At 40.3% G+C, this 23,845-nt stretch overlaps 1 protein-coding gene across 1 annotated transcript; it reads left to right on the top strand.

The window, feature by feature from the left end:
- The first annotated feature begins 6,437 nt into the window (after positions 1-6,437).
- On the top strand, positions 6,438-9,306 carry LOC138090263 (PRAME family member 8-like). The gene is made up of 3 exons (XM_068985765.1): positions 6,438-6,724; positions 7,182-7,739; positions 8,742-9,306. The coding sequence occupies exons 1-3, from the start codon at positions 6,438-6,440 to the stop codon at positions 9,304-9,306; spliced, it is 1,410 nt and encodes a 469-aa protein (XP_068841866.1).
- Positions 9,307-23,845: the final 14,539 nt, after the last annotated feature.

The following is a 23,845-nucleotide window of genomic DNA, read 5'->3' as shown; positions in this document are numbered from 1 at the left end:
ATAAATATATATGCACCCAACATAGAAATATCACAATATGTAAGACAAATACTAACAAGTATGAAAGGGGAAATTAACAATAACACAATAATAGTGGGAGACTTTAATACCCCACTCACACCTATAGACAGATCAACTAAACAGAAAATTTGCAAAGAAACACAAACTTTAAATGATACAATAGACCAGTTAGACCTAATTGATATCTATAGGACATTTCACCCCAAAACAATGAATTTCACCTTTTTCTCAAGTGCTCACAGAACCTTCTCCAGGATAGATCACATTCTGGGCCATAAATCTAGCTTTGATAAATTCAAAAAAATTGAAATCATTCCAAGCATCTTTTCTGACCATAATGCAGTAAGATTAGATCTCAGTTACAGGAGAAAAACTATTAAAAATTCCAACATATGGAGGCTGAACAACATGCTGCTGAATAACCAACAAAGCACAGAAGAAATCAAAAAAGAAATCGAAATATGCATAGAAATGAATGAAAATGAAAACACAACAACCCAAAACCTGTGGCACACTATAAAAGCACTGCTAAGGGGAAAGTTCATAGCAATACAGGCATACCTCAAGAAACAAGAAAAAAGTCAAATAACCTAACTCTACACCTAAAGCAACTAAGAAAGGAAGAAACAGATAACCCCAGGGTTAGTAAAAGGAAAGAAATCTTAAAAATTAGGGCAGAAATAAATGCTAAAGAAACAAAAGAGACCACAGCAAAAATCAACAAAGCCAAAAGCTGGTTCTTTGAAAGGATAAATAAAGTTGACATACCATTACCCAGACTCATCAAGAAACAAAGGGCAAAAAATCAAATCAAGAAAATTAGAAATGAAAATGGAGAGATCACAACAGACAACACAGAAATACAAAGGATCATAAGAGACTACTAAAAGCAATTATATGCCAATAAAATGGAGAACCTGGAAGAAATGGACAAATTCTTAGAAAAGTACAACCTTCCAAAACTGAACCAGGAAGAAATAGAAAATCTTAACAGACCCATCACAAGCAGGGAAATTGAAACTGTAATCAGAAATCTTCCAGCAAACAAAAGCCCAGGTCCAGATGGCTTCACGGCTGAATTCTACCAAAAATTTAGAGAAGAGCTAACACCTATCCTACTCAAACTCTTCCAGAAAATTGGAGAGGAAGGTAAACTTCCAAACTCATTCTATGAGGCCACCATCACCCTAATACCAAAACCTGACAAAGATGCCACACACACACACACAAAAGAAAACTACAGGCCAATATCATTGATGAACATAGATGCAAAAATCCTTAACAAAATTCTAGCAATCAGAATCCAACAACACATTAAAAAGATCATACACCATGACCAAGTGGGCTTTATCCCAGGGATGCAAGGATTCTTCAATATCTGCAAATCAATCAATGTAATTCACCACATTAACAAATTGAAAAATAAAAGCCATATGATTATCTCAATAGATGCAGAGAAAGCCTTTGACAAAATTCAACATCCATCTATAATAAAAATTCTCCAGAAATCAGGAATAGTAAAATAATAAAAGCTATATATGACAAACCCACAGCAAACATTATCCTCAATGGTGAAAAATTGAAAGCATTTTCCCCAAAGTCAGGAACAAGACAAGGGTGCCCACTTTCACTGCTACTATTCAACATAGTTCTGGAAGTTTTGGCCACAGCAGTCAGAGCAGAAAAAGAAATAAACGGAATCCAAATTGGAAACGAAGTAAAGCTCTCACTGTTTGCAGATGATATGATCCTCCACATAGAAAACCCTAAAGACTCCACCAGAAAATTACCAGAGCTAATCAATTAATATAGTAAAGTTGCAGGAAATAAAATTAACACACAGAAACCACTTGCATTCCTATACACTAATAATGAGAAAGTAGAAAAAGAAATTAAGGAAACAATTCCATTCACCGTTGCAATGAAAAGAATAAAATACTTAGGAATATATCTACCTAAAGAAACTAAAGACCTATATATAGAAAACTATAAAACACTGGTGAAAGAAATCAAAGAGGACACTAATAGATGGAGAAATACACCATGTTCATGGATTGGAAGAATCAATATAGTGAAAATGAGCATACTACCCAAAGCAATCTACAGAGTCAATGCAATCCCTATCAAGCTACCAGCGGTATTTTTCACAGAGCTAGAAAAAATAATTTCACAATTTGTATGGAAATACAAAAAACCTCGAATAGCCAAAGCAATCTTGAGAAAGAAGAATGGAACTGGAGGAATCAACCTGCATGACTTCAGGCTCTACTACAAAGCCACAGTCATCAAGACAGTACGGTACTGGCACAAAGACAGAAATATAGATCAATGGAACAAAATAGAAAGCCCAGAGATAAATCCACACACCTATGGACACCGTATCTTTGACAAAGGAGGCGAGAATATACAATGGATTAAAGACAATCTCTTTAACAAGTGGTGCTGGGAAAACTGGTCAACCACTTGTAAAAGAATGAAACTAGAACACTTTCTAACACCATACACAAAAATAAACTCAAAATGGATTAAAGATCTGAACGTAAGACCAGAAATGATAAAACTCCTAGGGGAGAACATAGGCAAAACACTCTCCGAGATAAATCACAGCAGGATCCTCTATGACCCACCTCCCAGAATATTGGAAATAAAAGCAAAAATAAACAAATGGAACCTGATTAAAATTAAAATCTTCTGCACCACAAAGGAAACAATAAAACAAGGTGAAAAGACAGCCTTCAGAATGGGAGAAAATAATATCAAAAGAAGCAACTGACAAAGAATTAATCTCAAAAATATACAAGCAACTCATGCAGCTCAATTCCAGAAAAATAAACCACCCAATCAAAAAAAGAACTAAATAGACATTTCTCCAAAGAAGACATACAGATGGCTAACAAACACATGAAAAGATGCTCAACATCACTCATTATCAGAGAAATGCAAATCAAGACCACAATGAGTGAGGTGCCATTTCACACCAATCAGAATGGCTGTGACCCAAATGTCTACAAGCAATAAATGCTGGAGAGGGTGTGGAGAAAAGGGAACCCTCTTACACTGTTGGTGGGAATCCAAACTAGTACAGCCACTATGGAGAACAGTGTGGAGATTCCTTTAAAAAAATGGAAATACAACTGCCTTCAGTTTAGTTCAATTCAGTCTCTCAGTCGTGTCTGACTCTTTGCGACCCCATGAATCACAGCACGCCAGGCCTCCCTGTCCATCACCAACTCCCGGAGTTCACTCAGACTCACGTCCATCGAGTCAGTGATGACATCCAGCCATCTCATCCTCTGTCATCCCCTTCTCCTCCTGCCCACAATCCTTCCCACCATCAGAGTCTTTTCCAATGAGTCAACTCTTCACATGAGGTGGCCAAAGTACTGGAGTTTCAGCTTTAGCATCATTCCTTCCAAAGAAATTTCAGGGCTGATCTCCTTCAGAATGGACTGGTTGGATCTCCTTGCAGTCCAAGGGACTCTCAAGAGTCTTCTCCAACACCACAGTTCAAAAGCATCAATTCTTCGATGCTCAGCCTTCTTACAGTCCAACTCTCACATCCATACATGACCACAGGAAAAACCATAACCTTGACTAGATGGACCTTTGTTGGCAAAGTAATGTCTCTGCTTTTGAATATGCTATCTAGGTTGGTCATAACTTTTCTTCCAAGGAGTAAGCGTCTTTTAATTTCATGGCTGCAGTCACCATCTGCAGTGATTTGGGAGCCCCAAAAAATAAAGTCTGACACTGTTTCCACTGTTTCCCCATCTATTTCCCATGAAGTGATGGAACCAGATGCCATGATCTTAGTTTTCTGAATGTTGAGCTTTAAGTCAACTTTTTCACTCTTCTTTTTCACTTTCATCAAGAGGCTTTTTAGTTCCTCTTCACTTTCTGCCATAAGGGTGGTGTCATCTGCATATCTGAGGTTATTGATATTTCTCCTGGCAATCTTGATTCCAGCTTGTGTTTCTTCCAGTCCAGCGTTTCTCATGATGTACTCTGCATGTAAGTTAAATAAGCAGGGTGACAATATACAGCCTTGACGTACTCCTTTTCCTATTTGGAACCAGTCTGTTATTCCATGTCCAGTTCTAACTGTTGCTTCCTGACCTGCATATAGGTTTCTCAAGAGGCAGGTCAGATGATCTGGTATTCCCATCTCTTTCAGAATTTTCCACAGTTTATTGTGATCCACACAGTCAAAGCCTTTGGCATAGTTATGATCCAGAAAATCCCACTGCTGGGCATACACACCAAGGAAACCAGAATTGAAAGAGACACGTGTACCCCAATGTTCATTGCAGCACTCTTTATAATAGCCAGGACATGGAAGCAACCTAGATGTCCATCAGCAGATGAATGGATAAGAAAGCTGTGGTACATATACACAATGGAGTATTACTCAGCCATTAAAAAGAATACATTTGTATCAGTTCTAATGAAGTGGATGAAACTGGAGCCAATTATACAGAGTGAAGTAAGCCAGAAAGTAAAACACCAATAGAGTATACTAACACATATATATGGAATTTAGAAAGATGGTAACGATAACCCTGTATGCGAGATAGCAAAAGACACAGATGTGTATAACAGACTTTTGGACTCAGAGGAAGAGGGAGAGGGTGGGATGATTTGGGAGAATGGCATTGAAACATGTATAATGTCATGTAAGAAATGAATCACCAGTCTAGGTTTGATGCAGGGTACAGGATGCTTGGGGCTGGTGCACTGGGATGACCCAGAGAGATGGTATGGGGTGGGAGGTGGGATGGGGGTTCAAGATTGGGAACTCATGTACACCAGTGGTGGATTCATGTTGATGTATGGCAAAACCAATACAGTATTGTAAAGTAAAATAAAGTAAAAAAAAAAAAAGATTGGAATACCAGTCACATCCCCAAAAGGACTTCCCTTTACTTCCTGAGTAGATTCTTGATCTCCACTAGTCAAACATAACACCTGAGTGACAACTGATAGAAGTGGATACTTTTATTTTGCTTCCTTTGGGAACAATACTACTGTCTTCATAAAGCAATTTTAATTCTGGAACATTTTGATAATTTTTTTATGGCTGAAGATCCCCAAACAATGGTGCTTCAAAGTTTTGTTTTTTCTGTCATAGAAGGATAACCCCTTTCCTGTCTCACACCCAGGCCTATTACTATTAATATTAGTAAAGCCAAATCAATATTTGTGGGTGAATCAAGAAATCCAATACCCCTCCCTCATTTTTTATCCTTCCTGAATGAAATCTGATTCAATCAATCCCTCTAAAGGTAACAAAGATCCAATCAAGATTAACCCAATAGTCTGAAATCTAATCAGGTATCACTTTCTGATTGGCAGTTAGTTGTTGGAAAGAAGGAAGATGTGATTAGAAAAGTCTATATCAGCCTTAGACACCAAAGAGATGCAGAATCTTCAGGGTTCCAGAGTCACCACCGGGGTTCTCAAGTCTGAGGTGCAAGCAGCCTGCCAACCACAACAGAGCTGGTAAGTTACAGATGCAACTATAGACACCTTCACTGTACCCATGGTCAACTGGTCTTGAATGGTGGCAGGCATATCAGGATGAAAGCAGAGACTTATTTTAAAACCTGCTTACTGGGGACTTCCCTGGGGATCCCGTAATTGGACCACTGCAGGGATCGCAGGTTCATTCCTGGTCTGGGAACTAAGATACCCCATGCCATGATGCCAAAATTGAAAAATAAAAATAAATGAATAAAAATCATTTATTTTCATATACACTGATTTAAGATTTTGGTTTTACCTTGAATGTAGTATTGACTTAATCCCAAATATTTGATTGGTGCTTTTTAAATGTCTTAACAAAGCAGATGCTCTTTTTAGTGAAAAACATCTTTGGAATTTCTTTTTTAAATTTTTTTCTCTTTTTTGAAATTTAAAATGTTTAGTTTGAGTACAAACAGCATTCATTCTAGGGGTATCTCTTACCCTTTCCCAGCCCAGTGAACTGTGGGCTATATTGGGCCACATGATGCTCCTATTCCCATAGTTTTAAGGCTCTAAGTGATATATTAAAAATTTTCCCCCAAAAAAGATGAAGCTCAGCCTTTAGCTCGTGGTACCCACTTCCCAGTGATACATGATTAAGCAAAGCAATGGATGGAAATGGATAGACTAATGGTTGGATTTCTCCCTTCTTGCTACTTGTGAGATCATGCTCTAGTGCCCATAGGGGTGGAGCTATGGCTTTGTTCTCACTGAGTCCAGAGTGTAATTGGGACTAACAGGCACTTGCACTACTCCCAGGACAGTGACCTTGGCCCTGAGAAGATTCCTATGAAGAGTGGGGAGACAGAGGTGTGTTCTTGCTTTGCCTAAGAAGAGTACCTTGTTCTCTGGAAGTTTCCACAGGATTTCTTTTGTAGCAGAGTCAGATCAGAATGAGTCTTTGGACCCCACCCAGACTCCTGGACCTGGCAGCTATGAGCCTGCTAAGGAATGAGGACTTGGCCATGAGTGCTTTGGAGTTTCTGCCTATCGAGCTCTTCCCCCCACTCTTCATGGAAGCCTTCTATGGGAGTCACAGTAAGACCCTGAAGACCATGGTGCATGCCTGGCCTTTCGTCCGCCTGCCTCTGGGGGGCCTGATGGAGCCGCCTCATCTGATAACCTTACAAGCAGTACTGGATGGACTTGATGTCCTGCTTACCCAGAAGGAGCGCCCCAGGTGAGTCTAATCCAGATAGCCTGTAAGGTTACTAGACATCCTGAAGAGACAGCTGAGGTCATAGAGTGAATGGTCAAGGGATGGACCAGAGGCTTCTGATGATGTCAGTGAAGAATTTCAGAGGCCTTAACCATTGCTGAGCCCTCTTTGGGAAATGCCTTCTGGAAGTGTAGGAGTGTCTAAGATTCAGGGAAACCTGCAAGAACATGTCCCAGCCTCTTCCCAGGGATTCTTAAGGATTGTAGAAGTAGAAAATCAGGAAGGATGTAGGGGCAAAGGAGATAGAAGAAAGTGAGGCAGTATCTCTACTGAAGAGGAAGAGAGCAAGAAAGCAGGTAATGTCAGGAATCTGAAGTAAAAACTCAGGTGAGAAGTCATAGTGTTGCCTTTATTCTGAGACTGGTTCCATTCAGTTTGGATTTTAAACCATTGATGCCCATCTGATGTTTCCCCTCAGGAGGTGCAAACTGCGGGTGCTGGATTTAAGGAACACTGGCCAGAACTTCTGGAGCATGTGGTCTGGATACACAGACCACATGTCCTCAAGCTTGCTGGCAGCATCAGTTCCTCAGAACAGGTCAAGGACAGAGCAGCCCTTGGCTCCCTTGCAGGTGTTCGTAGAGATGAGCCTCAAGGAATGGGCCATGGATGAGTTCCTCACCTACCTCATGAGGTGGGCAGAAGAGAGAAAAGATTCCATACACCTGTGCTGTAAGAAGCTGAAGATCTTTGGAATGCCTGTGGAAAATATTATGAAGGTCCTGAGTATGGTACAGCTGGACTGTATCCAGGATGTAGAAGTCAACCAGAACTGGCATCTGTCCAGCCTGGCCACATTCGCTCCTCTCCTGGGCCAGATGAGTAATGTGCAGAGACTCATACTTTCTGCCTCTGAGGAGCAGGAACAGCATGTTGTTGTCCAGTTTACCTCTCAGTTCCTCAAGCTGCACCACCTCCGGGATCTCTATCTGGAATCTCCCTTCTTCCTGTCAGGCCGCCTGGACCAGATGCTCAGGTGAGAGAGGCACCACTGGCCGAGAAACAGTGAAAACAACACTACAATGTCAAGTGCACTGTCTTATTTTATGCTCTACCCTAAAGTGTGGTAACACATAGCTACCCAAGTCAAGATAGAGGAACAAATGGATAGAGGCTCTGGAAAGGGACACCAATCTAGGGACCCATAGACCAGGGGATTTGAATCTACCAAAGAACATTTTGAGGTTTCTACTTTAGGAGGAGAGATCTATGTCCAGACAACTTAGGAAAACAAGCAGAAAGGGTATTGAGGAGGGACCTGAGCATTTCTAAATGGAAGCTCTGTGCTCTGCAAGTCTGTGGCCACAATGAGCCTCTCTCAAATTCCCTGTCCCTAAAATGTTGTTTTGTGCTTCAGATAAGATAGTTAATCTATGGGAAATGCATGGTTCTGGAGATAATAACAGAGCAGGAGCCAAAGGAACAGTAGAAAGTGGTAGATCGTTTGCAGATGACACAGGGACATAAATGAGCCCCTACAGACTGGAAACCTCAGTTGATATTGTGGGAAATTACCCAGGTTGTTTTTTTATTCATGTAACCCAGGTACCTCACCAAGCCTGAGATATGAGTGCCTGAGCCCAAGCACAGACAGAAGAAAGCCTGAGATGAAAGTATCTTTTGCCTTCTCTCCCAATACTAAAACTCAGAGATGCCTGCACTTGATTTAGACATGATGTCAGGCTCTCCCTCTGAGCTGGTTCTAGATATTTCATTACGTTCATTCACCCTCATTAGGAAGTAGAGTATGTTACACCTTGCTTGACAGATTACGAAAGAGAGATTTCAAGGTTCTATGTACTTCATTCAGTCATACAGTGAAGGTGAAAGAACTCAGGCTAAAATGAGACTGGGCATGTTGGATACTGACCTTTATTTGATGGTCAGAATGACCTTGGCCTTGGGCAAATCACTTGTCTCTCACCTGGAGATCACCTGCCTCCCCTGTTTCTCAGACCTAATTGCCCTTTCCTCGCAGGTGTCTGATGAGCCCCTTGGATCACCTTGCAATAACTCACTGCCTCCTTACAGAATCAGACTTGACCCACCTGTCCCAGTGCCCGAGCATCAGTCAGCTAAAAGGCTTAGATCTGAGTGGTATCACCGTGGCTGACTTTAGTCCTGAGCTCCTTCAAGTTCTGCTGGAGCAAGTTGCAGATACCCTCCAGGTATTGGACTTAAATCAGTGTGAGATCATGGACTCCCAAGTCGAGGCCATCCTGCCTGCCCTGAGCCACTGCTCCCAACTCAGGTCCTTCAGCATATGTGGGAACCTCCTCTCCATGGCTGCTATGGAGAAGCTGCTGCGTCACACCTCAGGGCTGCCCAGTTTAAGTCAAGAGTTTTACCCAGCCCCTCTGGAGAGTAACAGCTCTCAGGCAGTTCTTTCAGAAGAGAGACTTGCCCAGCTTCGAGCTGAGCTTTTGGAGATTCTGAGAGACTTGGGACATCCCAGGACCATCTGGCTTAACTTCGTCTTCTTTGCTTCCTATGACTACGACAAATACTCTCATTTAGAAATTATTGAATACGTCCCTGCCTAGTTGGGTGCACCTATCAAAAGCTTTCTTCTGGGCACTTGGAAGCTGAAATCTATGACACAGTTACATCATAAAGGGAAACAAGACGCATGGTTTCAGACATCTGCTCGTGCAAATGAGAAAAGGAAAATTGAGCCAGTGAAGGTGCAGAAGGAAAATGTTGACCTGGAGAGCTGATGTGACTTTTGGGAACATGTGTCCCACAGAGTTAGAAATGTGAACCTAAATGACTTTAGAGGGATTTAAGCTTGAGAAGCATAAGTTAAAGTGATCTCTGGTGGATGATTGTAAAGAAATTGTCAGAAATAAAAAGATCCCTAGTGTAAACCTACTGCTATCCTGCATGAAGTGTTATCCTGTTTTCTCAGTTTATATTTTGGGAATTTCCAGATACTGATAAAATTTTAAAAGGCATGGGGTTGTCTATGATCTGAAACCCTACTATTCCTGCAAGTTCTTTATCCTATCTGGGGCATCTCATACCTCCTTGCTTATTTCTGTGTCTGTTCATTGGGTTAATACACACAAAGGGGACATACTCAGTGGCCAATGAACCAGTGGAGTGAAGAGCTCTTGCCAGGGTCCTCACTGCTGACACAGATCATGACCCTGGACATGAGCAGTCCTCATGGTTCTCCTGGTGGGTCCATAAGTCTTAGTTCCTGGCCTTTGTGTTGCTGAGAAAGGGTTTGACTATATAAGGCAAACCCTCCAATTCTGGGAGGGGTAGTCCAAACTGTGAATAATCTGGACACTCTGGATCTCACTAAACCATGCCTGCCATGGCTGGGTAGTTGTCCTTCTTGAATTAATCTAGTTGTGCACATCCAAATTCATTTTAGCAAAGTGCTAAAATAGTACAGGCATTTAACATAGTTTTAGTATTTCTATGCCACATGTAAAAATTTATATGCTTTAGAGGATAGATCATGTCAATGAAAGATTTAGAAAATTCCCATAACACCTGTTTCTCACCATCAGGGAAGACTAGAATAGCATGTTTTGCCATCAGATAATCAGGATGTATAACAAAACACCCATGGGTATATGTGACCTCCTTGCCTGTGGTAAGACACGGTATAGCCAATAGGTTTGTTGTTGTTCTTCAGTTGCTGAGTCATATCCAACTCTTTGCAGCCCCATGAATTGCAGCATGCCAGGCTTCTCCATCCTTGATTATCTCCTAGAGCTTGCTCAAACTCACATCCATTGAGTTGGTGAAGCCATCCAACCATCTCATCCTCTGTCATTCCCTTCTCCTTCTGCCCTCAATCTTCCCCAGCATCAGGGTCTTTTCTAATGAGTCAGCACTTCACATCAGCTGGCCAAATTATTAGAGCTCCAGCTTCAGCATCAATCCTTCCAGTGAATATTCATGGTTGATTTCTTTTAGGATTGACTGATTTGATCTCTTTGCAATACAAGGAATTCTCAAGAATCTTCTCCAATACCACAGTTCAAAAGCATCAATTCTTTGGTGCTCAGTTTTCTTTATGGTCCAACTCTCACATTGGCACATGATTTCCCTTCTCCAGGGGATCTTTCTGACCCAGGGATGGAACCCGGGTCTTCTGCATTACAGACAGATTCTTTGTCTGAGCCACCAGGGAAGCCAACCAATAGGGTACAATTGATCATTGAACAACATGGTAGTCAGGGTTGCTCTGCTCAGTCAAAAATCTCCATATAACTTACAATCTGCCCTCCATACCCTCATTTCCACATCCTTGGATTCCACCAACTGCAGATCCTGCAGAACTATATTTATTCTTGAAAGGATATGCATGTGAATGAATATTAGCAGCTCAAATTCATGTTTCCAGGACAATGTGCACATATAGGGATATATTAAAGGAGATTTATTATGGAAACAGGCTTTCATGGTTACAGGTGCTGAGAAGTTCCACAATCTGCTCTCTGTAAGCTAGAGAACAAGCAAAGCCAGTGCTATAATTCAGACTGAGGATTAAGACTGAAAACCAGTTAAGCTGATAGTATTACTCCAAGTCTGAGGCTGAAGACCTGAGAACCAAGGGGACCACTGTTTTAAGTTTCAGAGTATGGAGGCTCAAGACAGAAGCTCTGATGTTCCTGGGTAAGAAGACAGGAGAGAATTTGTCTTGTTTCATTCAGACCCCAAGGACTGGATGATGTCCACCAATGTTGGTGAGAGTAAATCTCTTTACTCAGTCTACTGATTCCAATGTTCTTCTTTTCCAGAAACACTCTCCCAAACCCACCCAAAATTAAAGGTTTAATAGTGATCTGGGTATGTCTTTACAAGAACCAATGTCCACACAAAAAATCTATCCATCTCACTGACCCTAAACAAAGGGCACTCATAAGAAGGCTTCCTGTTGAGGCTTCAGTGATTGGTGTAATTGGCTCAGACGGGGACATGATATAGGGGTGACAGAACCTTAGGCAAGAACCTCAGTTTCTCCAAGAAATGATAATAATGTTGGATACCCACCTTATGGGATATTTGTAAAATCCCATGAGATGAGGCACTTGAGGGCTTAGCACTGGATCTGGCATACAGTAAAAGTTCAATAAATGAGTCTTTTCTTTCTTTTTCCCTCCTAGTAGACACCCCCAGGACACTTCATCCCTCTAGCCTACTCTTTATTGTTCATAAGACCGGAAGAACAAGCCCTGGACCTGAAGTGGGTCTCAGTTTTTACATGTGGCCACCCAGGTGATGCCACCCAGCAGAGGATATTAAGAAGAGATGGCAAAAATACACAGAAGAACTGCACAAAAAAGATCTTAATGACCTAGATAAGCACGATAGTGTGATGACTCACCTAGAGCCAGAAATCCTGGAGTATGAAGTCAAGTGGAACTTAGGAAGCATCTCTATGAACAAAGCTAGTGGAGGTAATGTAATTCCAGCTGAGTTTCAGATCCTAAAAGATGGTGCTATGAAAGTGTTGCACTCAATATGCCAGCAAATTTGGAAAACTCACCAGTGGCCACAGGACTGGAAAAGGTCAGTTTTCATTCCAATCCTAAAGAAGGCAATGCCAAAGAGTGTTCAAACTACCACCCAATTGCACTCTTCACATGCTAGCAAGATCATTCTCAAAATCCATCAAGCTAGACTTCAACAGTACATGAATTGAGAACTTCCAGATGTCCAAGCTGAATTTAGAAAAGGCAGAGGAACCAGAAATCAAATTGCCAACTTCTGTTGGATCATAGAAAAAGCAAGAGAATTCCAGGAAAACACCTACTTCAGTTTCATTGACTATGCTAAAGCTTTTTACTGTGTGGATCACAACAAACTATGGAAAATTGTTAAAGAGATGGGAATACCAGACCACCTGACCTGGTATTTCTCAGGATTTTTGAGAAATATTTCTGAGGAATCTGTATGCAGGTCAAGAAGCAACAATTAGAAATGGACATGGAACAACAGACTGGTTCCAAATAGGGAAAGGAGTACATCAAGGCTGTATATTGCCACTTTGCTTATTTAACTTATATGCAGAATACATCATGAGCTATGCCAGACTGAATGAAGCACAAGCTGAACTCAAGACTGCTGGGAGAAATATCAATAACCTCAGATATGCAGATGATACCACCCTTATGGAAGAAAGTGAAGAGGAATTAAAGAGCCTCTTGATAAAGGTGAAAGAGGAGATTGAAAAAACTGGCTTAAAACTCAGCATTCAAAAAACTAAGATCATGGCATCCTGTCCCATCACTTCATGACAAATAGATGGAGAAACAATGGAAACAGTGACAGACTTTATTTCTTGGGCTCCTAAATCACTGTGAACAGTGAAATTAAAAATCCCTTGCTCATTGGAAGAAAAGCTATGACCAACTTAGACAGCATATTATAAAGCAGAGACATTACTTTGCCAACAAAGGTCCATTTAGTCAAAGTTATGGTTTTTCCAGTAGTCATGTATGGATGTGAGAGTTGGACCATAAAGAAGGCTGAACACCAAAAAATTGTTGCTTTTGTACTGTGATGCTGGAGAAGACTCTTGAGAGTCCCGTGAACTCCAAGGAGACCTAACCAGTCAGTCCTAAAGGAAATCAACCCTGGATATTCACTGGAAGGACTAATGTTAAAGCTGAAGTTCCAATACTTTGGCCACCTGATGCAAAGAGCCAACTCATTAGAAAAGACTCTGCTGCTGGGAAAGATTGAAGGCAGGAGGAGAAGGTGATGACATAGGATGAGATGGTTGGATGGCATCACAGACTCAATGAACATGAGTCTGAGCAAGCTCTGGGAGATGGTGTATAACAGGGAAACCTGGTGTGCTGCAGTCCATGGGGTTGCAAACAGTTGGACATGACTGAATGACAAAACAACACCACCCACTCAATGGACATAAGCAAACTCTGGAAGATAGTGAAAGACAGGGAAGCCTGGCACACTGCAGTCCATGGGGTTGCAAAGAGTCAGACACAGTTGAGTGACTGAACAACAATAACTCAGGTTTCCAGTGGTTAAGAATCTGCCTGCCAATGTAGGAGATGCAGGAAATGGGAGTTCAATCTCCGGGTCAGGAAGATCCCCTGGAGTAGAAAATGGCAACCTACTCCAGTATTCTTGCCTGAAAAATTCCATGGACAGAGGAACCTGATGGGCTACAGTGCATGGGATTGCAAAGAATGAAGCACAACTGAGCATGCAAGCACAGTGCATCAATGTATCATGAGTCTCTCAAGCTGCTCCAGCAGCCAATGCAGGGAGGGAGAGGGAAGGGCATAGGAGAGACTGGAGTCATCTCTAGTGATAGACGTTCTGAGCCTCAAGTCTCCTATGCCATCTGCTGGTATATCAGGTAAAAAGATATTAAACAGTTTGGCAAGCAGGACTGTATAGTTCAGTATTTTTTTTTAATCTGACATTATGTAAATGTTATTTGAGCATAAATATTTGCACTGTGATTTATATATAATATTAAAAATGTAAGTATTATTTTAAAAGTATAAAGTATGTATAGTACTTTTAAATAATGCATGTAGATAATTTTTTTTGATATTTTTTTAAATATTTAACTTGGTTTGGAGCCTCAAAACAAATGAGACTTTAAAACTAATGTTAAAGGTCAATGAACAAGAACTATTTTCTTTAAAATATTTAGAATAATAAAATTTTAGACTGGATTTAAATTATATATATATTTTTAAGTAGACTACTTTTTAGAGCAGATTTATGTTCACAGTAAGTCAAATAGAAATGACAGAGAATTTCCATTTACCTCCTCCCCCCACCAAACACACAGCCTCACCCATTATCAACAACCCCCACTGGGTTGGTAATTGTGATAAATGATGAACCTACAATGACACATCATATCACACAAAGTCCACAGTTTACATTAAGTTCACTCTTGGTGTTGTATACTCCTTGAGTCTGGTCAAATGTTTAGTGACATGTATCCATCACTGTAATATCATACAGAGCAGTTTCACTGCCCAGAAACTCTCTTGGCTCTGGCTACTCATCCCTCCCTCCCACCAGCCCTGGCAACCACTGATCGTTTTGCTGTCCCCAGAGTTTCACCTTTCCCAAAATATAATATAATTGGAATCATACAGTAAGTAGCTTTTTCAGATTGACTTCTTTCACTTAGTAATAGACATTTAAGTTTCCTCCATGTCTTTTCATATTCTTTATATATTGCAGCTTATTCATTCACTTCTTGAAGGACATCTTGGTTGCTTGCAAGATTTGGTGATTATGAATAAAGCTGCCATAAGCCTCTGTGTGCATATTTGGTATAGACATAAGATTTCAGCTCATTTGGGTGGATATCAAGGAGTGAGATTTCTGGATGAGGGCATGGGTTACAGTTTTGTTTTTATTTTTCCTTTCAATCTCACCTGTTGGACAGAGATTTTCCCATAGGGCAGGGACCATGTCTGTATCACCCTGTGGTCCCAAAGCTGAACATGGACTCTGTTGTGGCAGTAAATGCTTACAACTTCATGATTCATGGAAATCTTTATCATCAGTTTATAGCCAAATGTTATCATTCACTAAAATGTAAATTTGGGGAAGCTCGTTGTTAGTTGGCTACCACTAGTTTAAGTAAGTTGGATATGGAAGAAATAGCACTTGTGTTTCTGTGGTCAATACATTTGTACATCTAAACTGTACACGGAGAAAACCTTCCATTTGTTTTCCTCAGTTTTGCTGGTTTTGGCCAAGTAATACAGGAAAATATTCTCAACACAAAACATCCCGATAATATAGACAGAACAAGATTCTTCATGAACTTCCTCCTCATCCCAGGCCCCTCTCCAGAGGGTTCTATTTAGTGTGTCTCCTGAGACTTTTCCCTGACTTTCTGTATATTTATATGTGCATGTGGAAATGTCTGGTTTCATCTTCTTTTATAGAAAAAGTGTTTTCACGTAGCTTTGATCATCTTCCTTTGAAAAAAATTTTAAAGCCAGGTCTTTAAACCTCTGTCCTCATTTGTATTAACAGGGCTACAGCATTTCAGAATAAGAACGGTCCACAATTTGACCCTTTGCCTGTTTATGTAAATTTATATTGTTCCAATTTTTTGGTTCCTATCAATGACAGAGTAAAAAAATCCTTATACTCACCAAAGCTTCTCTTTGGTTTTGCAATGTTTTTCCCTGTATTTAGCCCCACCTCTCCTGAATCGTTCTTTTCATCCTCAAGCTAGATCACTTTCATCAACTTATGACAGGCTCTCCACTATCTTCAGTTTAAAAAAGAAGCAAAAAGAAAGAAAAGAAAAACCTCACTTGACTTTATAGCATCCTCCATCTCTTGTTTCATTTCTTTTCCTTCACAGCAAATCTTTTCTGAAGAGGTCTCAACATTCCTTATCTCCATGTCTTAATATTTCACATATTCACATTGTTTTTTCTATTTCTCAAATACACGAAGAAGTTTGCTGAGTAATATAAAATAAAAATACATAGGTACTCACACCCAGTTTTACACTTCTGAATCAACATTTTGCCATATTCATTTTAAAATTTATTATTTTTTTTAATTTAAATTTTTTTTTTTTTACTTTACAATACTGTATTCGTTTTGCCATACATTGACACGAATCCACCACAGGTGTGCATGAGTTCCCAACCCTGAACCCCCCTCCCACCACCCTCCCCATATCATCTCTCTGGGTCATCCCAGTGCACCAGCCCCAAGCATCCTGTATCCTGTGTCGAACCTAGACTAGTGATTTGTTCCTATTACAATGGTTTTATTTTTTTACACATATATTCTTTTCCATATCTTTCCATCATGGTTTATTACAGGGTATCTAATATAGTTCCCTGTGCTGTACAATAGAACCTTGTTGTTTATCCATTCTATTTCTAATAGTTGCATCTGCTCATCCCAAACTCTCAATCTGTCCCTCCCTCACCCCACAGCCCCTTGGAAACCACAAGTCTGTGCTTTATGTTTGTGAGTCTGTTTCTGTTTCACAGAGAATTTCATTTATGTGGTATTTTAGCTTCCACATATAAATGATATCATATGAAATATGTCTCACTCTTTCTGACTTACTTCACTTAGTGTGATAATATCTAGGTCCATCCAAGTTGCTGCAAATGGCATTATTTCATTCTTTTTGTATGCTTGAGTAGTATCCCATCATCTAAATACACTACATCTTCTATATCCATTCATTTGTCAATGCACATTTAGGTTGTTTTTGTGCCTTGACTATTATGAATAATGATGCTATGAGCATAGGAGTACATGTATATTTTTTAATTAGAGTATTGTCCAGATATATGCCCAGGAGTGAGATTGCTGGATCATATGACAACTCTATTTTTAGTTTTTTGAGGAAACTCTATACTGTTTTTCATAGTGACTGCACAAATTTACATTCCCATCAACAGTGTAGGGCAATTCCCTTTTCCCCACACCTTCTCTAGCATTTGCTATTTGTAAGTCCATCATAATATTATAGATACAGATGACTCTTTCTGGGGAATTCTCCCCTATGCTCGAACCTCTGTCTCTCCCTTCCTTCCTAAGATAACCATTATTTTAAACTTGTCATATACTATTACTATGTACGTTTTAATTATAAGATGTTAGTGGAGGAAAAAAAACAAACGTTTTGGCCAACTCAGTGTTTTCAAATTAATTTTTCCATAAATAGCATTTAGTTTCAGATGCTGGTAAAATTTATATAAATGTGATACTTTATGTTGGGTTTCCCAGGTGGCGTTAGTGGTAAAGAACCTGTCTGCCAATGCAGGAGACATAAGAGATGTCAGTTTGATCCCTGGGTCAGGAATCCCTGCCCCACCTGGAGAAGGGCACAGCAACCCACTCCAGTGTTCTTGCCTGGAGAATCCAATGGACAGAGAAGGCTGGTGAGCTTATAGTTCATAGGGTCGCTCAGAGTTGGACTTGACTGAAGTGACATAGTACACACAATACTCTATATATCCTTTTCCATGTGCATTTTTTGGCCAAGATTTTGTCTTTGAGATTTATTCATATTGATTCATGTAGATTTAAAAATCATTCTTATTATGTTATAATTTATTGATAGGGAACTACACACATTTAAAGTCTACAGTTTTATTAAAATATAAATTTATTTATTTTAATTGGAGGCTAGTTACTTTACAATATTGTATTATTTTTGCCATACACTGACATGAATCAGCCATGGGTGTACATGTGTTCCCCATCCTGAACGCCCCCCCAACACCCTCCCCATCCCATCCCTCTGGGTCATCCCAGTGCACCAGCCCTGAGCATCCTGTATCATGCATCGAACTTGGACTGGTGATTCCTTTCACATATGATAATATACATGTTTCAATGCCATTCTCCCAAATCATCCCACCCTCTCCCTCTCCCACAGAGTCCAAAAGACTGTTTTATACATCTGTGTCTCTTGCTGTCTGGCATACAGGGTTATTGTTACCATCTTAAAGTCTACAGTTTGATAAGTTTTGACGAATGTATTCACCTGTGAAACCAGAATACAATTGAGCACAACGTATTTCCACACTCCCAAATGTTCCTTTTTGCCTTGGGAGTTGGTGACATTCAGACTTAGTGACTGAAGAACAACAATCAACAGTATGTATGTCAATCGCAATATCCCAATTCATCCCACTAAAGACACTAATTTCACGTTTTGCTTCTTTTCTTCTCTCTTCTTTCTCTTTTATTTCTTCTTTTCCCTCCCTTTCCTCCTTCTCCATCTTTCAGAATTGGACTATTCTAGATTCTTCATTCATGGCTCACTGTCATAATCGGCCACAAGAGGCCCTCATTTGCAGGTATATGTATATACAACTGTATAAAATCCCTTTTATTCCCCTTATTCACTTCCACTCCCTTCCCCACCGTAGATAACTATTCTACCATGTGACCTAGCCTTTAATTTGCATATATCTTTATAAAATAGGTACTGTCATTTTATGTGTGTCTGGAAAGTTATGACCAACCTGGACAGCATATTAAAAAGCAGAGACATTACTTTGCCGACTAAGATCCGTCTAGTCAAGGCTATGGTTTTTCCAGTGGTCATGTATGGATGTGAGAGTTGGACTGTAAAGAACGCTGAGGGCTGAAGAACCGATGCTTTTGACCTGTGGTGTTAGAGAAGACTCTTGAGAGTCCCTTGGACTGCAAGCAGATCCAACCAGTCCATCCTAAAGAAAATCAGTCCTGAATGTTCATTGGAAGGACTGATGCTGAAGCTGAAACTCCAGTACTTTGGCCACCTCATGCGAAGAGCTGACTCATTTGAAAAGACCCTGATGCTGGGAAAGATTGAGGGCAGGAGGAGAAGGGGACGACAGAGGATGAGATGGTTGGATGGCATCACTGACTCAATGGACATGAGTTTGAGTAAACTCTGGGAGTTGGTGATGGACAGGTAGGCCTGGTGTGCTGCAGTCCATGGGGTTGCAAAGACTCAGACACAACTGAGTGACTGAACTGAACTGAACTGAACTGAATTCATATACATGGCATAGCACATAGTGCTATAGACAGCTTGATACTACAATTAACTGCCCAACCCAGAAACACTTTGGAGAGTGAACAAAAGTGCTATTATTATTAATACTTCCAGAACAACAGGGAAATCCTGGGGAACCTATAATTATCTAAACTGTAGACCTTCTTTACTTACTTTTTCAACTGGTAACATTTTTAAAATTTAATAATGACAATAGCAATAATATTAGTTGTTATGACAAACACCACTGTAATTCTCTAAGGTAGACATTGTTATTACCCCATGGAACAAGTGAGTGAACTGAAGCACAGAGAGATTAAGCAAGTGTGTACAAGGTCACAAAGGGCTTCCCAGGTGGCGCAGTGGTTAAGAATCCTCCTGCCAATGCAGGAGACGTGGGCTCGAACCTTAGGTCAGGAAGCTCTCTTGGATAAGGAAATGGCAACTCACTCCAATAATCTTGCCTGGAAAATCTCATGGACAGAGGATCCTGGAAGGCTACAGTCCATGGGGTTGCAAAGAGTAGGACACGACTGAGCACACACACAAGGTCACATAGGCAAAGAGGACTGAGCTGGTTTTGAGCCTAAATTAGTCAGTCTGGCTCTGGAGTCTCTGCTACTGACCATAATACCATAGCTGTCTTTGAATCCAAAGATTCGAGGGTTTGAGCAGCACTGGTCACATAGTGGTGAGCACAGCTGCCCACAAAGATTCTTATCTTATTTCAAACCTCTTAGGAAGATAGCTAGTTTCTACACTGTATCTGATGTTTAATGTGACTTTTTAGTTTATGACATTTCATTTTCCAAGAATTTTTTAATTAAAAAATAAGATTTTATTTCTAAAACACTTCTGAATTTTTGAGGGAATCATACTTTTACTTTTTAAGTCTGTCATTGTGAATTTTAATGATAGATTTTTCAGAGGTTGTCTTGAATTCCTAGAATGAACTTTACTTAATCATGATATACTGCTTTTTAATACACTGTTGGATTCAGTTAGCTAAGAATGTTTGCCAAATGGGCCTATAATTTACTTCCCTTCTAATGTTCTTATTCAGCTTTGAAACATAGGTTACAGGCAGCCTCATAAACTAATTGCACAGTTATCTCTGCTGTCTATTTTCTGGAACAACTTGTGTACGACAGGAATTACCTAAAAGTGTGGAAAAATCGCATCAGACAGCTGAGCCTGGAGGTTTGGGTGAGGGAAGTCTTATTCAGTTCAGTTCAGCCACTCAGTCATGTATGACTCCTTGCGACCCCATGAATCACAGCACACCAGGCCTCCCTGTCCATCACCAACTCCCAGAGTTCACTCAAACTCACGTCTATCGAGTCAGTGATGCCATCCAACCATCTCATCCTCTGTCGTCCCCTTCTCCCCCTGCCCCCAATCCCTCCCAGCATCAGAGTCTTTTCCAATGAGTCAACTCTTCGCATGAGGTGGTCAAAGTACTGGAGTTTCAGCTTTAACATCATTCCTTCCAAAGAACACCCAGGACTGATCTCATTTAGAATGGACTGGTTGGATCTCCTTGCAGTCCAAGGGACTTTCAAGAGTCTTCTCCAACACCACAGTTCAAAAGCATCAATTCTTCAGCGCTCAGCCTTCTTCACAGTCCAACTCTCACATCCATACATGACCACTGGAAAAACCATAGCCTTGACTAGACGGATCTTAGTCAGCAAAGTAATGTCTCTGCTTTTTAAAATGCTATCTAGGTTGGCCATAACTTTCCTTCCAAGGAGTAAGTGTCATTTAATTTCATGGCTGCAGTCACCATCTGCAGTGATTTTGGAGCCCCAAAAAATAAAGTCTGACATTGTTTCCACTGTTTCCCTTGTTTCCCCATCTATTTCCCATGAAGTGATGGGACCAGATGCCATGATTTTAGTTTTCTGAATGTTGAGCTTTAAGCCAACTTTTTCACTCTCCTCTTTCACTTTCATCAAGAGGCTTTTTAGTTCCTCTTCACTTTCTGCCATAAGGGTGGTGTCATCTGCATATCTGAGGTTGTTAATATTTCTCCTGGCAATCTTGATTCCAGCCTGTGCCTCTTCCAGCCCAGAATTTCTCATGATGTACTCTTATTAATTCAGTTCAATTCAGTTGTTGCTCAGTCATGCCCAACTCTTTGCGATCCCCCAGACTGCAGCACACCAGCTTCCTCTGTCCTCCACTATCCCCCGGAGTTTGCTCAAATTCATGTCCATTGAGTTGGTGATGCTATCTAACCATCTCAGCCTCTGCCACCCTTTCTCCTTCTGCTTTCATGCTTTCTCAGCATCAGGGTCTTTTTTAACAAGTCATAGTCTTCGCATCAGGTGGCCAAAATATTGTAGCTTCAGCTTCAGCTTCAGCTTCAGCCTCAGTCCTTCCAATGAATATTCAGAGTTGATTTCCTTCAGGATAGACTGCTTGGATCTCCTTGCAGTCCAAGGGACTCTCAAGAGTCTTCTACAGCATCACAGTTCTAAAGCATCATTTCTTTGGCGCTCAGCCTTCTTCATGGTTGGATATATGTATACATATAGCTGGGCTTCCCCAGTAGCTCAGATGATAAAGTACATGCTTGCAATTCAGGAGACCCAGATTCCATCCCTGGGTTGGGAAGATTCCCTGGAGAAGGAAATGGCAACCCACTCCAGTATTCTTGCCTGGAAAATTCCACAGACAGAGGAACCTGGCAGTCTACAGGCCATGGGGTCACAAAGAGTCAGACACAACTGAGTGATTCACACACACACACACACACACACACACACACATACCTATAGCTGTTTCATTTTGCTGTACAGTAGAAACTAATACAACACTGTAAAGCAACTATACTCCAATAAAAATTATTTTAAAAATTGAAAAAAAAAATAAAAATAGTGTCTCCATCTTCCTTTCAAACAACAGAAAAAAATAACGCCAATTACTCCTCTTTTCTTACATTACATTGCTGGTTAGGAGTTTAGGACTTTATTTACCCCTTGCTTTTGTACTCCAAACTTGTCATTATTTCTGTTTTGTACAGTTGGGGTTTGTTTAGATTAACAGCCTGTTTTTCAATTTCTTTACTTACCATTTCTCTTTGAATCTCAGACCATTTTTATAGATGTGATTTTCTTTTTCAACAGCTAAAAGTGGGAAACTCAGTTGTCATTTTAAAAGGCTTTTATTCCACCTCACTCTTGAATGAATTTTGCTGAATTTAGAAGACAATTACATTCTTAATGATATGGAGATACTGTTCCTATTTGAAGGGCATTTGATTTCCATTAATGGAGCGGAGAAGCCAGCTGTAAAGCAAATGGTCATTCCCTTGTAGGTAATTGGTTTTTTCTCTCTGGCACTCTTAAGGTAACCTTTTTGCCTTTGACGTTCTGAGTTTCATATAGTTTATCAAGATGGATTCATTTTCCTTTATTCAGCTCAGGTTTATTGGGTTTCCTGAATCTAAGAGATGGAGTCTTCTACAAATCCTGAGAAATTTTAAATTTTTATCTCTTGGATAAAGAGTTTCAAAGAGTTCTATTTGATTCTATTTTTTAAATAGGTTTTTTAAAACTAGTATCTTTTAAGATTTCAATTCCTTTAGGTTTTCATTCATTTCTAATATCTTATTTTAAAGCCTCTTCCAGATTGTTCTATCTGTATTATTTTCAGGGTTCTAATCCTCCTGATTATTATGTTTGCTGATCCTGACTCTTGGAGGAATATTTTAGAATGAGTACTATAATTTGGGTTTGGGTTCATCTTCACCAGGCTTTATATGTGGGAATTCTTTGTAGCTTCTGCTACTGGGTTATTCTCCAAAAGCATCCATTCCAACCTAAGGTCATTTTGCTACTGTGATTTTCAAGTGTCCCAGTGATGTCAGTGACATGGGACAAATTGTAACTTCATTTCTCATCTTAGAGTTTCCTGGACCACATAGTGCATATAAAATAGGGTACACCAGGGAGGGAGGGGAGTTTAGGAAAGAATGGATGAATGTATATGTATGGCTGAGTCTCTTTGATGTTTACCTGAAACTATCATAACATTGTCAATCGGCTACGTGCATGCGTGCTAAGTCACTTCAGTCGTATCTGATTCTTTGCAACCCCATGGACTATAGCCCACCAGGCTCCTCTGTCCATGGGATTCTCCAGGCAAGAATACTGGAGTGAGTTGCCATGCACTCCTACAGGGGATCTTCCTGACATGGGGATCAAACCCTCATCTCTTACATCTCCTGCATTGGCAGGTGGGTTCTTGACCACCACTAGCACCACCTACGAAGCCCCCAATTAGCTAACCCCAATACAAAGTAAAAAGGAAAACGTTTTTTAAATAATAAAATAGGCTGCAAATCTACCTAAGGAATGGGCTGGATAATTGAATTTATAAGGAGAGATAATTTTTTCTCTACCCACCCAGAACCTCCCTGCAGTGGCAGATAGACTTCTAGAATTCCTCCTTTCACTTAAAGTAAGATCTTGATGACACAGTTTTATGTCATGATATTAATTCCAGTTGCCTATCTTTTCCAGGCTAGTTTTGTACTTGTCCCCCATGTGAGTCTTAAAACCCAGGCCCCTAGG

The sequence above is a fragment of the Capricornis sumatraensis genome, chromosome 14 (genome assembly GCF_032405125.1).
Source record: "Capricornis sumatraensis isolate serow.1 chromosome 14, serow.2, whole genome shotgun sequence".
Lineage (NCBI taxonomy): Eukaryota > Metazoa > Chordata > Mammalia > Artiodactyla > Bovidae > Capricornis > Capricornis sumatraensis.
Note: the sequence above shows the minus strand (reverse complement) of the source record. Positions and strands in the feature narration are given on the sequence as shown.